We start from the raw sequence: 13,528 nt of genomic DNA on the forward strand, positions 1-13,528 counted from the left end.
TTACTTTGTATTTTTGCCGTTTGTAAGTTTGTTAATTAAACGTGCAATCTTCAACAAATTAGTAAGAAATTATGCTGACTGATTCATGTAGTGTATAGTTTTGAAAACTTCGCAAAAAACCAAGTTCCTCAATACATTTTACTCACTACATACAGTAAACAAATAAATAAAATATACGACTATGTTGGTATTTATTAAATATTGATTTATTTAAGGTAAACTGAACAAACGATAAATATAACAACTGTGCGTAGCTTAAAGCTGGATTCCCAGCCACCCTCCTCTTGCCTCTTGTGGTTTGCTGTCAATTATGGAAAGGAAAAGCACCCTCTAGCTCCGCAGAGACGGCTTTCCAGAAGAAATCCTACTTCTTGTTACTGTCGTCGGCAAACGCGGGCGGTTTGGCGTTCACGTAAACGGGTGGCTGCTGCGACTCATCGCTGGCCGCGTCGCTCCTGCCCGTGGACACCTCACTCACGTCCCGCTTGTGCTCGTAGGACGGCGGCGAAACGGTGGTAGCGTAACCCTGCTCGCGTACCTCAACTTCCTGCTCCGTTTCCACTGGACGCGATACGACGATCCGGCGGATGTTGACGGTGCGCGACGTTTCCTTGGCGTCGCGGGGAGCCGGCGTGGCGGACAGGACTCGGCTGCGTACGTAAGCGTCGATCAGCGTGCTGGAGGTATCTCCCTTGCCCGGGCCAAAGCCAACTTCCGCGATCGAGTCCCGCTCGGAGAGCAGCTTGATGAACTGCTCCTGGTTGGTGTGGATCTGCTCCTGCGTGAGTCCCTGGCCGACCACCACCGACTGCGAGGAGATGGAACCGGAAGTGCTGGAAGACTCCAGTCGACCTGCGGTGACTGAGTCGTCCGTTTCGCTGAAGCGTGCCGAGACGGTGCGTGGAGTTGTCGAGGAGATGATGGTCACCGAGCGCTGCGGCGTGCTGGAAGCGATCGAGCTGGATCCGGCATCGAGGGAAATGGTCGTGGGGAGGGGGGTGGTAGTGGAGAACGATCCGCGGAAGGCCGTGGGCGACGGTCCCAGGTTGAAAACTCCCGCAGAAGTTGACGGATCGAACGCGACGATGTCGCTTGCTGGAGTGGTGCGCGTCGCGTAACTGATCTCGATCGAGGATCGCTCCTGGCTCTGACTCCGACTCGGACTCTGGGTGTGACTTTCCTCTTCTCCACGGTACTTGTCATGCTGGCGGTACGTCGGGGTGGCCACTGTGGTAGTACTGGTCGAACTGCTTCCTACCGCTTCCTCGTATGCGGTCGAATCTTCATAGTCCGTATCGTGGGACTGTCCGGCGCCGGATCGGGCATCCACCACGATTGAGTCATCGTACTCTTCTTCCGCGTCCGCAACGGGGACTGAGCTAGAGGTGGGAGGTTTGGTTGTCGTCGTAGCCACCGGAGTCGTCTGTGTAGGAGGAAGGTACTCGGGAGCCTTAGCCTCACGATCGCAATCCGAACCGGGTGCCGTCGGGCCGACGGGAGTCACGGGATACAGGGGAGTAGTCGACGGTACCTGGTGGTATACGAAACCCGGATGCACAGCTCCAGGGTGCGCCACAAGCGCGTGGTGTTGGCCTTGGTAGGCAACATGGTGCAACAGATGTCCTGCATTTCCCGGATGGTACAAGAGTGGATGCGGACCTAGGTTAGTCGCGTAGTGATGCGGGACATATGCCGTCTGCTGTGGATGGTAGATGGCGTGTCCTTGCGTGAAGAAGGGTCGCTGTTGTGGGACGTTCGCTGAGGTATCGATAAACTCGGCGTCGGAGCTCTTGCTGGTCGATGCGGCCGATTGCGTGCTTTCCTGTGAACTAACGCGGACACGATCGTAGGTATTCTTCTGTACCACCACCTGAGGCCGCTCGGTGTAGACCGTCGTTGTTTGCGTCACAACACGGGGACGTCCGATGCGTGTACCGTAGCCTGAGTCTCCCTGAGGGTGAACCTCCTCTTGTGGTGGTGGTGGTGGTGGTGGCGGCGCTGGGATGTACACCGGAGGTCGCTTCTCCACAAACGTGGTCGTGGTGGTCTTGGTGGTTTTGGACTGCGTTTCCGTCTGCGAGATGGGCTGCTCGAGTTCGACCAGCGCCGAACCGACGGGTCGGATGATGACGCGCTCCTCGATGTCGTAGAACTGATTCTGGATGGCCGGGCGGCGTACCTTGAACTTGCGAGAGCGTACCACCGGAACAATCGGTTTCTCCTGAGGCGTTACGTACGTCGGACCTGTGGTGACCGTTTTGGTATAGGTTGGAGTCACCGGGACTGGTACCGGGACGTGAACAGGGACGTGAACAGGCACGGGTGTAGGCACGGGTACGGCGATAGTGGGATGATGCGGTGCTGGAGTCACCGGAACTTGTTCCGGGGTGTGGTGATGATACTGCGTTGTCGAGACGGAAACCGGAACCGTATGGACCGTGTGCGTCGACGGGACATTGTTGGCTTGCACACCGTACACGAATGACTTCGGCTCGTAGACCCGAACCGTGGGGCTACCGTACGAAGTGTGGTGATACTGGACCGCCGGCGTGTAGCTTGCCTTTCCAAACACGGCCTGAGGTTGCACGTTGTACGAGTAGTACGTGGGAGATGGTCCGGGCGTTACCGCGACGGCGCCGGAACGGGCGTCCACCAGGGAGACGGGAGATACGGCAGCGGAGGACGTGTAGCGCACCGGACCTGCCAGAAGACCGATGTGTTGCTGGCTGTTAACGTAGGTCACGCCGGCGGGACTCTGAAGCGGTACGGTGACATAACCGGCGCCGATAGACCCCACGAACAGCGCCAGGTAGGGCGCGAACAGTTGGATGAGCATTCTGGAAGCGAAAAAAATGGGGTTTGGGGCTACATAGCGTCAGTTTCCGATGTTTGATGTCCGCTGAAACCGAAAGCGCAATACCAGCGTCACGATTGTCACGTCAAAAATAAACAGGTCCAAGCCCAAACAATGGTTCAAGTCCACGAGAATCAAGTCCCAAAAGTAGAGCGAGAGAAATAAAAACGCGTAATCAATTTTACGATGCGGCACGACTTCAACGCACGTTTTCTTATGACAGCATACGCCAATGTACTAAACGGTTTTGGAAGTATAATACAGGTTCATTGCGATATTTTGGGCATTCGATTCCATATCCGCCTGAAGCGGCAAATAAATCTCATCAAAATGGCAAAACGTTAATCTTTGAATTTCAATTTGAATTCAGCATGAGAAAAATAGTTTAAATCTTTTAAAAGATCATTTTGAAGATTCGAAGAAATATTCTCATATATACACGAGAACTCTATCGATCGTTCCTCCCTTGATCCGTTTCATATCTCCCTGACAACCATACCAGGTGTCAGCAGGTGGTTCCCTGTTGCTTTTTTTCGGCGAAGAAGTAATCTGCCATTCATGAGGAACGGTCAGCTGCCAAGCTCTAATTCAATTGACATTTAGCGGACAATTTTTGTCGTTAGGATTTCTGACTAAAGGCACATTGTGACATTTGGGCAGGATTACGGAGCCTTCCAAAAATCAACGGACATCAAACCTGTTTTTGTTGTTCTGTTTCATGGAATGATGGGATAACGTCCAAAATGTTGCCAGCGCTAGCCATGATCTTTTGGCTGGAACGGAGAAGTTCTAATAGGATGAACGAAGACTTTACAAGTGCCATTGCTTGACGACTTTAAATTCATTTTTGGATTGAAATATACACAATAAAATTCAACAAAACATTGTTCGTGATCTTGAATCTGGCTTACTGCATAAATTATTAACTTATCATGATAATGGTTTCGTTTCTAGTTTTTAAAACATTAGTTAGTAATGTAAACCTAAAAAAATTTAAAAAATTGTTCAAATACAAAATTCATAAAATTTCAGTTGTAGGATGTTATCAGAAAACAAATTTACAAAATATAATCTAAATCCTATCCCAATAAAACGGACACAACTAAATAATGTTCTCCAGTTCATGAAATGTTTACTTGGCTTTCAATATTCTAAACACGCTGAAATAATTTTTTCAACTTCACTTGAATTAATTTTTTAAATATATTTGCATGTTAACTTAATTTAATGTCAAAAAAGTTTCAGGGTTCTAGAATGGAACCAAAATATCAAACGATATTTTGTTACATCGTTTTATATTTACACGAAATTTCCTTTCGTTTTTTTTCCTATTTCCACGAAAATAGCTGAGTGGATAGAGTAAAACAAACATAAAACTCTTATCCGTTATAGTTTTTCATAAAAATCATATAAATACTGTAGTATAAAATGCACATAAATATGAATTGACCAACAATTTCGAATCTCATAAGTAACGTTTGCAACAAGTTTAACATTTTCTATAAAACAATCATAAAGTATTGATTTGCAATGAAACCTCTCTTTTCACAAAATTTTGTATTAATTTAAAAAAAAAACATAATGAACTAACGTAACACTGTTCTGTCGTCTATAACTGCTGCTTGTAAACTTTTTCCCGTGACCACGTGATTTCGTGTAGAATCTTACTCACATTTTCACTTGCTCTGAACGAGCGAACTCTATCGAACTGGCTCTCGATTAAACGTTTTCAGCAAACATATAATCCTTGGAGGGAGCCCCAACGCGCAACACGACCGAAACGGTGGGTTAGTCGTGCTTAATCGTAACACAATCTTTCCGTACAACTCTCGCTGCGCTTCTCCACGCTGAACTGAACCGAACTGATTGACTCCGTCCAGTGATCCGCATTTTATAGACTTCCTTCCGACGGCGCGAGAGGCCGATCCTTTACGGGCGGGGGAAGACGCTCGGCGGCGGTGACCAGACCATAGTGCTTGCTACCCTGAGTCCGACTTGTAAGGCATGTCCGCCCGACCGCCGCCGAGCCGATCGCGCAGAAGGAAAGAGACGATGCGACTGTTTGGCGACCGGTTGGCCGATGTGGGGTGAGTCGGTTTGGTTTTGTTTTTCTGTGACACTCTCCATTGCGCTCCCTCTTTCTCTCTATCTCTTCGTGCCGAGCGGTAAACTTGTACTTGGACTTGCACTTGGACTCCACGTCGGGTGGTCAGACCTTAGTACCCAGCCCCAGCCGAGGATTGCGGTGATGGTCACCGGTGTGGATGATGCTGACCGTGCGCGACTCACAACTTCTGGCCACACCAAAGTCGGGATCAAATGCGAGAGAGAAAGAACGGTTCACGATCGGGAAGAGCTGTTGCAAACCCGATCGCGCCGAATCATAGATGCATACATATCGGAAGCCGGTTAGGGATGTTTCAAGGACGCGAACTTACGTACCCACTGTCCCAAATGACTGGCTGCACCAATTAAGTGTCCGGGTTATTATCGGGCTACGGTGCTTCCTGCTTCCCTGAAACCGGTGTGAATGGGTTTGGGACGGCCGCGTGAAAGGTTTGCCGGGAGAATGGGTTACATTTTACACACGGGATCATAAACCGAACTGATTCACAATTTCAAATCGTTATTCGGAAATACCTGCGCAAGCTGGATAACCTTGGGTGGTAAAGACGCCAGTAAAGTTCAAGATCCTGCGTTGTTTTTAAATTCGAGTTTTGATACTTTCTCTGCCGGAGGATTACTTAACGCGTAGTAGATCGTGGGCGCTGTAATTTATTCTGGAATTCGAATATTTTTCTCAACGAATGTATTTGAATGTCACAAAAAATGGAAGAATGCAATTTTAGTATGCTTATATTAGTTTTCATACACTGTTATTAGCCCAAAATAATAACGCGTCATTAAACGTGAAGATGATTATTTTTTAAAACACCTCAAAAATGCAGGTTTTGGTAAACGAGAATTTATTAACGGATACTCAATGCAACTGTTAGAAATAAGTTCTTATGTATTCTAAAATTAAAAGGGGATTTGTAAAACTCTTCTGAATATGTGAAGAAAATAAATGTTGTAAAGGCTTTAATATAAGATATCTTTAAAACACGCTTTTTGGTCAAAAATTAATCACTAGAATGCAGCTATTATATTGTTGTGAAGCATACAATATTTTGTTCTTAAAAAACCAAGACAAATTTCATAAAATTAATACATCCATAAGTAAGGCAAATTAATGCATAAACGAATGAAAACCTTTAGTCTTGAGCACGCTTACAAAAAATCTACTAAAATTCTCCATAATTTACGTGTACACTCCCTTATTCGTATTCTTACACATCATTAATTTAATGGAATCCTTTAATTCGAATTGAATAAGGTAGCACATTGTAACATTTAAAAACCGGACACAAAATGTGGAGTTTCGAGCTCAAAAATCATAACTGCTGTTTACACCGTTATTCGCTGGCATTTTAATCCTCTCTGGACTGTCCCAAGTTGCGTGGCCAGTTAAGAATTTCGTGCAGCCTCGACATTCAAATTATAGCAAACAAGGAATGTATTTCTACGCTGGGAGGCCGTATTCTGGTTGTGGTGAAGCTGTAGCGACGGAGAAACCTGGGATTGTTTATCTTTTTAAATATACGAAGAAAATGTTCCCTTATACTAAAAATTTTTTGGCAAGACTAGAGACAAATTTAGTAACGACACATGATGTGATTAATTGAGCTAATTTTCACAAATTATTCCTGATTAGTTATGCGTCTGCATTCGAGCATTAATGTAATCAAACAAAATGTAACAATGGACATACGAAAGATTTTATGAAAGAAGATTAAATTAAAAGATTGTTGTACTTTTATATACAGCATAAGAAAACTAAATTCTAATAGAATATTTCACTATAAATAACGATAATGATCGATATTACAAAAACCGACTAATTGTGGAAAAAATGCTTTAAATTTGTGACCATTTTTTGGAAAGGAAGAAGCTAACAAGCAGCAATTTGAAAAACAAACATGCAACCAATTTTTTAGCATGATTAGTTAAGCAAAAGGTAAGAAACAATAATTGGATTTTCAGTTTTATAATGTTCTGTATTTGTATTTCTATTGAAAGCAGAGCAAATCTGCATAATTATCATTAATAAACTCGAAACAATTTGAAATAGCTGTGAAATGTTGCATTTGAATGAATGAAATTAACTAGCTATCCTATTTTCGTTCGGATGATAAGTGAATATTTCGGACGGTCGTAAAAATAAAAATTTCAAGAAGTGTGTTTATTTCGCCAACCTCTAGCCAAAAGCTCAGCGTAACAAATTCTCTATCATATCCTCCAGCGTGTAGGGATGGATTCCAGCGTTTAACCTTTCCACCGGTACGCCTTGACGGTCGGTAAGAAAGAGGGTGAAGTTGCTGTTTACGAAGCCGCCACAGTTGCCAGGCTTTTTCGCCTTCAGATACCTGTACAATCCCGGGGCCTTTGAGCCATTAACCTAGGTGGGTGATAGAGAAGAAAATTTGTAACATACAAAACCGGAGAAATAAAAATAAAATCGACTAGGGGGAAGTGATAAAAAATGGTTCCCCACAGTTCTGGGGCAACGCAAACGGCAATGAAGTAGAATGACCAAATGCATACGCAATTCAATATGTATTTAACACGGGCAGATGTATAAAAGGATGACCGCGAAATTGGCCGGCTCCGACTCGTGGAGGTATGCTGTCCAACATACTGGTGGGCCGGAGAATTATCGCTAGGACGAGAAATCGCTTGATTGAGGGGGAAAGAAGAACGCCGAACACTATTTTGTACTCGTGATACCCGAGTGCCTCTGCCAAACATGCCAGATAATAGTGAGAAAAAAATGCTACCGAAGGTCAGCAATTAATCATCTGGCACTTATTGCGATGGGCATGGCGACTCTGGCGCCCTTAAACGATGCTATGTGACCCAGATCAATTAAGATGAAAAGCGCGTGCTACAGTAATCGGTGACATGCGCAAAAGAGAGAGAGGGAGGAGGGAGGCGATTTACCGGTGATAGATAAAAACATCCCCATCGAAAAACACGCGAAGGGACGCAGCGTGAAACGAGCGCTGTGAGAAAATCTCTCCATTCCAAGAACGCCACACGAATCACTTGGATCGCCATGGACGATCCTCCGCCGGTTCGAGAGTCTTCCTTATTTGATCCGTATCAAATGCGCTTCGGGCGGCACGGATGCCAAGTAAGGATGCCACCGGTGGCCAGGTTCTTACCTCTATCTCGGCGAAAATCTCACCGATCGAACCGCCGGTCGCACTCTCGAAGCGCTGCACCATCTCGTCCGTCGATTCTTTGGCACCGAATTGGAAGCATGGGAAGAAGAGGACGTTCAAATCTGTCCGGTGTCACGTGGAACGGCATCGTGTGGAAAGGCATAGAATCATTGGCGAGAGTGGAGGGGAAAGAAAAAGATTAGTGGACATTTCTACAACCGAGACACGGTCTCCCGGGAAGCCGCTGACATTGGCCCCAGGAGCCCCGCCCCGGTCGGCCAATGTTTCTGGGGCGGTTTTGGGTCCCACCATGTTCCATACCTTTTCGGGTGTCGTTGTGATACTTTCGGTAGAGTGGCGTGAGAAGACTCAACACCTTGTCGAACGTGGCATCCTTGGTGGAGAAGTTCACGATCAGACACACCGATCCGCGGTAGCGCTCGAGTTGGACCTCGTTTCCATTCAGATCGGTGGCGGTGAACTCGAAAATTGATTTTGCCTTCTCCGTTGCCGATTGCATTTTCCACTGCTGAAAGATCTAACCGCCCTAAGCGATCGCATGTCGAATAGTTAGAAGCTAAACATCGTTACTAAACCAAATTAAGCTATTGCTAGATATTTTACAAAAAATATAACCAACAAGTTTACAGGGGATTTTTTTAAAATGGATCCAAAAAAGATTGATTACTCTAAAATAATGGAACGGAAATCTTCCTTTTAACCAAATTCATCGTAAGTTATACGCAACGAAATTGTGCAGCTACACATAAACAAAAATTGATAACCTTGCTTTTTCCTGTCTGATAGGAAGAAAGTTTGCTAAATTAGTTACGAAAAACTATAAAATAAATTGAGTAGGTCATCGTGTTTGATCATTTGAACACATGAAAAGTTTTTGTTAGCGCAAAGAATCCGTTAAATAAATAAATGCAGCAACAATGACGCATGGAATTATAAAATAAGGTCGGCATATGCAAAGTAGTATCAAAAAGATCGCACTGGATCACAGTTCTACGGTTTTCATCAGCCATGTTGACAACGACGATCACCAACCGGCAACGGGATCACAGGTCAAACACGAGGTGTTAACACGACCAGTTAGAAAACTAACGTCACACCCGCAATCATCAAACACCAAGGGCCCAATTTTTCGCTGACAAACACACAACTTTCTCAAAGCATTTGAAAATTCTATTATTTTAAAATTACATTGTTGCAATGTCTTCACCACAAGGTCCCTGCCAAAGCTTACCGGTAATATTTGTGTAAAGCAGAACGCGATTGGAAAGTTAACCCTACCAGCAACGATATCCACGGTATACTGAAGCGGTGCGGGACGGGTTGAATGGGTTAAATAGAAATTCTCCTTTTTTTTGGTTACTTCCTACATCGGTCTTAGACGCATGAATAATGCAAAAGATTTAGCTCCGTTTCCTCCATCAGTTCGCATTTTTCAGTAGGTTAACTAACGCATGATTGTGCTGTACTGTTGGTTCTGTGTTTATCAAAATGTTGGTGTTGTAATTTACAGAACCGTGTCATTTATGTACGTCGAATTTGACTATGTGAGTCTATAGCGTGAGTTCGTTTACTGAACTTTGATTACAACAATGGTTGAAGATTTATTTATTTAGCTACGTATAGCTTCACTTTTTCTCAATCTCAGCCAAGGTGGGAAGTTCAATTGAAAAGGGTAATTGAAAGCGATACAAGATACAACGAAAACTAACAGAATCAACGAATGAGTTTTTATTTTTGAACGAAAAATTCCTATACTAGCATATTGTAGAGGTGAAAAGCGAAAAATGCAAATGCATTTGTGATACTAGTGGTCGGAACAAGCGTGTTGGTGTGCCATGCTTGGGCCAGCAGCTTATGCCTGCAGCAGCTTATCGATGTCTTTCACGATGCTCTTGGGCGAGGTGGTCGGTGCGTAGCGATCTACCGGCTGACCGTCCTTGTTGACCAGGAACTTGGAGAAATTCCACTTGATTGAGTCACCCAGAATGCCGCCTTGCTTGTGCTTCAGGTACTTGTACAGCGGATCGGCCTCGTCACCATTCACTTTGATCTACAATTGAAGAGATTTTGGTAATTACTGATGGGTCTAAACGTGCCTTTTGTAATAATCTGTTGAATTATGATGAAAAATCTTATATGCATCTCGAAATCTCTAGTAAGGCCCTTATTTTGACGACTCTGCATGCATCAGTTAAATTAATTTTAAAAAAATTCAAAACATGCAATAAATGTATCTTACTTTGTTCTGTTCGATAATGTTTATATTGCATGCTACATGGTAAGTTTTCTACAACACCGTTGTTCCGTAGAATTCTGATAAAAGATACATTTCAAAAACGGTCAGTCCAAGTAACCATTTGCCAGTTCTAGCTAACCTCGCTATGCTGAGAAGTAACATTTGTGGGCGAGCATTCGCATTGTTAAAATAATAGCACCGCTAGGTAAGATCTACCCTAAAAACCAGCTAAAAAAGTGGCTAAAAGTAACCAAACAATCAATTTGTTTTATACTATGATAGCATATTACTTACTTTTCAAAGCGCACGTTTAAGGCAATTAGAAAAACATTCCAATCCAAAATCCTCTTATTAAACTGGCGTTAAAAACATTGTTGTCTACCTAGGGATTTGTGTGATCTCGAAGGCAAATGATTTTTCATGGGCTGAACTCTTGAAATCATTGCCTTTGTTAAAAGTCGTATTCTTTTTTAACTCTTCTTCTTCTTGGCGTAACGACCTCTTTGGTCATGCCTGCCCGTTAAGGGCTTACGAGACTTGTTTCCCTGTTGTACGTGGATAGTCAGTCCTCTCGTACAGGGGAGGGTCCGGTCTCGGTTGGGATTCGAACCCACGCAGTCGAGGTGGTGAGCCCTGGCGCTCATGGGCCGATGTTCTAACCGGCGCTACCGCTCGGCTTTCGCGGACCCCCCGGACTCTTTTTTAATTATTAATAAATTTTCGAACAAACATTTAGATTATAGCAATTAACTTCCTACACTCCTGTTTGACCCATAATGATTTTCAAAAATTTGAAACTTATTGCTAACCATGTGTGTACCATACAAATAACATGCCAATGTTAAACCATAACCAGTGTTGGAAAACAAATTTATTGATTTTTGATGTACAATAAGATTCACAGATAAGCCGAGAAATTACCGGCCTGATGATTTCAATTCCAACAGTAAATACCGCAACGGTTCCATTCGCTTAACAAATTACTCCTATTATCGGCGTCGACTAGCTGCATCATAAACCATTCCAACCTCGCGTCCCCCGGGCCCTGCCTACCCTAACCTAACAGCTTATCAATGTCCTTCTTAATGTTACTGGGCGACGTCGTGGGTGCATAACGATCCACCGGTTGTCCTTCGCGGTTCACCAGAAACTTGGCAAAGTTCCACTTGATTGAGTCGCCCAAAGTGCCACCCTGCTTGTGCTTGAGATACTTGTAGAGTGGATGTGCGCCATCACCGTTTACATCGATCTGGGTAAAAAGAGGGGTGTTCGTAAACGTAGCGAAAAGATGAGCATTCGGGTGTGTTATGAGCAAACCGGGGTGAAAAAGTTACTGCCAGCAATGGAATCACTAGGTTGTTAGCAATTTCTAGAAAAAAAAACGCAACACACCATGCATGCGATTTAAAGTGTCATGTAAATAATTCAACGCCAACTACGACGCCATCCCCACTCCTGTATGCGTGTGGGTGCATTTTGTGTGTGCGGAAATTCTGACGCAACTGTGAAATATGATCATGCAAACTATATTATATACCTCCGTGACCCTATCATTGGGAGTTATTTAATTTTTACTATCTGTTCTATTGATAAGCTCTACTGATACATATCTATAGAGTATCTAACATGAAGCACTAACAAGAAAAAACATTTTAACATACCTTAGCGAAAACATCTCCAACCTCGGCATTGGCCGAACGAAGGTGGCAAACCATCTCCTCTCCGTCACCCTCCGGCATCTGGCCACCAAACTGATTGCACGGGAAAGATAGAATTTTGAACTCTGCAAGCAAATCGAAGCGGGCGAACAATTAACAATGTTGTCTAACGTAGAAAATTCTGGAAATTGGCTCGCCGAATTTGGCCACTGGCCTACCTTTGTCCGCGTACTGTTTCGACAGTTCCGTCAGCTCGGCATAGTTGCCCTTGGTGAGGCCGCACTGCGACGCAATGTTGACGATAAGCAGCACCTTGCCACGGTACTTTTCCAGACTCACATCGGCACCGTGCGAATCCTTCACCGTGAAATCGTACACCGATTTAGCGTTCTTGTAATCCTCCATGGTTCCGTCGCCCTGTTTCGTCGTAGACTGACTGTAGTAACGATTGGCTCCGTACTATAAATTGGTGGTCGTTCAAGAAGGGGAAATAAAAGATATGCACCATGAAGTAACGAGTCCATCGGTATGCTCTTATCTGTAAATATTGAATGATGGGAAATCGTGCACAACGCTCCCCAACCCGCACGCACGGCGGAAGTCGTCTAGGCAACGATATCGTGTGGCACAAACAAATGGAATCGGATGGTGACTTGCATCATTGCATATGCGCCATGTAATGTACATCAGGTGTTTCGAAGCATATTGGTCATCACCACCGGCAGAGACGATGTTCCGTCTCACCGGGTAAACTAAGGACCAAAGTCCAAAAATACTCACGGCTATTAATACACCGACTATCAACAGGACAGCACTTCTTGCGGAAAACATTCGTAAGAAATCTTATTCGTGATAAAGACTACTTACTTGCTTTGGACTTGAGAACGCACAAAATTGATACCGAACAAGAACGTTACCAAACGACGCTATCGCACGAAGTGTTGTGAAATTATTCATTTGAGAAGCAAGTGTGTTGCTCTGTGTGTTTTGATTAGGGTTGGCAGAATCGTGATGGGAAGATTCGAAGACTCGATCTCTTCACGGTAGGATTGGACTCGATTTGATGGATTCGAATCAAATTTGAATCCCTTGGGAAATGAAGCAGATTCGATTTGTGAATCTATTTGAATTTGATGCGGCTCGATATGGACACGAGTAACGTGAGAAAGAATGGATTGGACATTGATTGAACTTTACATCATTTCGCAACTGTTTGATGGGTTGGGATTCGGATTTGGGGATTCATGTCCTTAGTAGGAAATCGATTTTCCCACCACTAGAACGAAGCTGAATTCAACAAGCTTCGAAAACCTTGGTCACAATTTAAAATAATGGTTGAAATAACAATTTTAATTTTTTGGTGCGTACAATGCACTTCTCATGTGTAAGATCAGTTTCCGATGGTCTATGTCCTACGGATGCGAATTTTTTTAACACAAAAGCAAACATTCACATAAAAAAGAAAAAAAAGAGCAGAAAAAGAAATGACCAAAAA

The 13,528-nt window shown here is 44.2% G+C and overlaps 3 protein-coding genes across 5 annotated transcripts; all 3 read right to left on the bottom strand.

The window, feature by feature from the left end:
- Nucleotides 1-364: 364 nt before the first annotated feature.
- On the bottom strand, nt 365-2,836 carry LOC131260421 (mucin-2-like). The gene has a single exon (XM_058262138.1). It carries the CDS (start codon nt 2,834-2,836, stop codon nt 365-367), a length of 2,472 nt encoding a protein of 823 aa, XP_058118121.1.
- A 4,327-nt stretch (nt 2,837-7,163) lies between these two features.
- LOC131259216 (glutathione peroxidase-like) lies at nt 7,164-8,638 on the bottom strand. The gene is made up of 3 exons (XM_058260657.1): nt 8,440-8,638; nt 8,119-8,240; nt 7,164-7,352 (listed from the first exon to the last, which is right to left on the bottom strand). Exons 1-3 carry the CDS (start codon nt 8,636-8,638, stop codon nt 7,164-7,166), a joined length of 510 nt encoding a protein of 169 aa, XP_058116640.1.
- Nucleotides 8,639-9,846: 1,208 nt separating this feature from the next.
- Nucleotides 9,847-13,036, bottom strand: LOC131261027 (uncharacterized). Of its 3 annotated transcripts, none has more exons than XM_058262909.1 (4): nt 12,901-13,036; nt 12,252-12,492; nt 12,037-12,158; nt 9,847-10,189 (listed from the first exon to the last, which is right to left on the bottom strand). In XM_058262909.1, the coding sequence occupies exons 1-4, from the start codon at nt 12,988-12,990 to the stop codon at nt 9,992-9,994; spliced, it is 651 nt and encodes a 216-aa protein (XP_058118892.1). In that variant the 5' UTR covers nt 12,991-13,036; the 3' UTR covers nt 9,847-9,991. The 3 variants fall into 3 exon arrangements, with proteins under 3 accessions (XP_058118892.1, XP_058118894.1, XP_058118893.1); XM_058262911.1 differs by having other exon boundaries at nt 12,814-12,955; XM_058262910.1 differs by lacking the exon at nt 9,847-10,189 and adding an exon at nt 11,229-11,624.
- Nucleotides 13,037-13,528: the final 492 nt, after the last annotated feature.

Source organism: Anopheles coustani, chromosome 3, assembly GCF_943734705.1.
Source record: "Anopheles coustani chromosome 3, idAnoCousDA_361_x.2, whole genome shotgun sequence".
NCBI classification, from domain to species: Eukaryota; Metazoa; Arthropoda; class Insecta; order Diptera; family Culicidae; genus Anopheles; species Anopheles coustani.

What these genes read in the sequence shown, in the direction of transcription:
- LOC131259216 (XM_058260657.1), bottom strand. Translation starts at nt 8,638, where the DNA reads ATGCAATCGGCAACGGAGAAGGCAAAATCAATTTTCGAGTTCACCGCC. An exon ending in TCACAACGACACCCGAAAAG is followed by an intron (nt 8,241 to 8,439) that starts GTATGGAACATG and finishes GACACCGGACAG; the next exon opens with ATTTGAACGTCCTCTTCTTC. An exon ending in AGATTTTCGCCGAGATAGAG is followed by an intron (nt 7,353 to 8,118) that starts GTAAGAACCTGG and finishes TCACCCACCTAG; the next exon opens with GTTAATGGCTCAAAGGCCCC.
- LOC131261027 (XM_058262909.1), bottom strand. Translation starts at nt 12,990, where the DNA reads ATGAATAATTTCACAACACTTCGTGCGATAGCGTCGTTTGGTAACGTT. An exon ending in CGTTCTCAAGTCCAAAGCAA is followed by an intron (nt 12,493 to 12,900) that starts GTAAGTAGTCTT and finishes ACCAATTTATAG; the next exon opens with TACGGAGCCAATCGTTACTA. An exon ending in TTGGAGATGTTTTCGCTAAG is followed by an intron (nt 10,190 to 12,036) that starts GTATGTTAAAAT and finishes CTTCAATTGTAG; the next exon opens with ATCAAAGTGAATGGTGACGA.
- LOC131260421 (XM_058262138.1), bottom strand. Translation starts at nt 2,836, where the DNA reads ATGCTCATCCAACTGTTCGCGCCCTACCTGGCGCTGTTCGTGGGGTCT.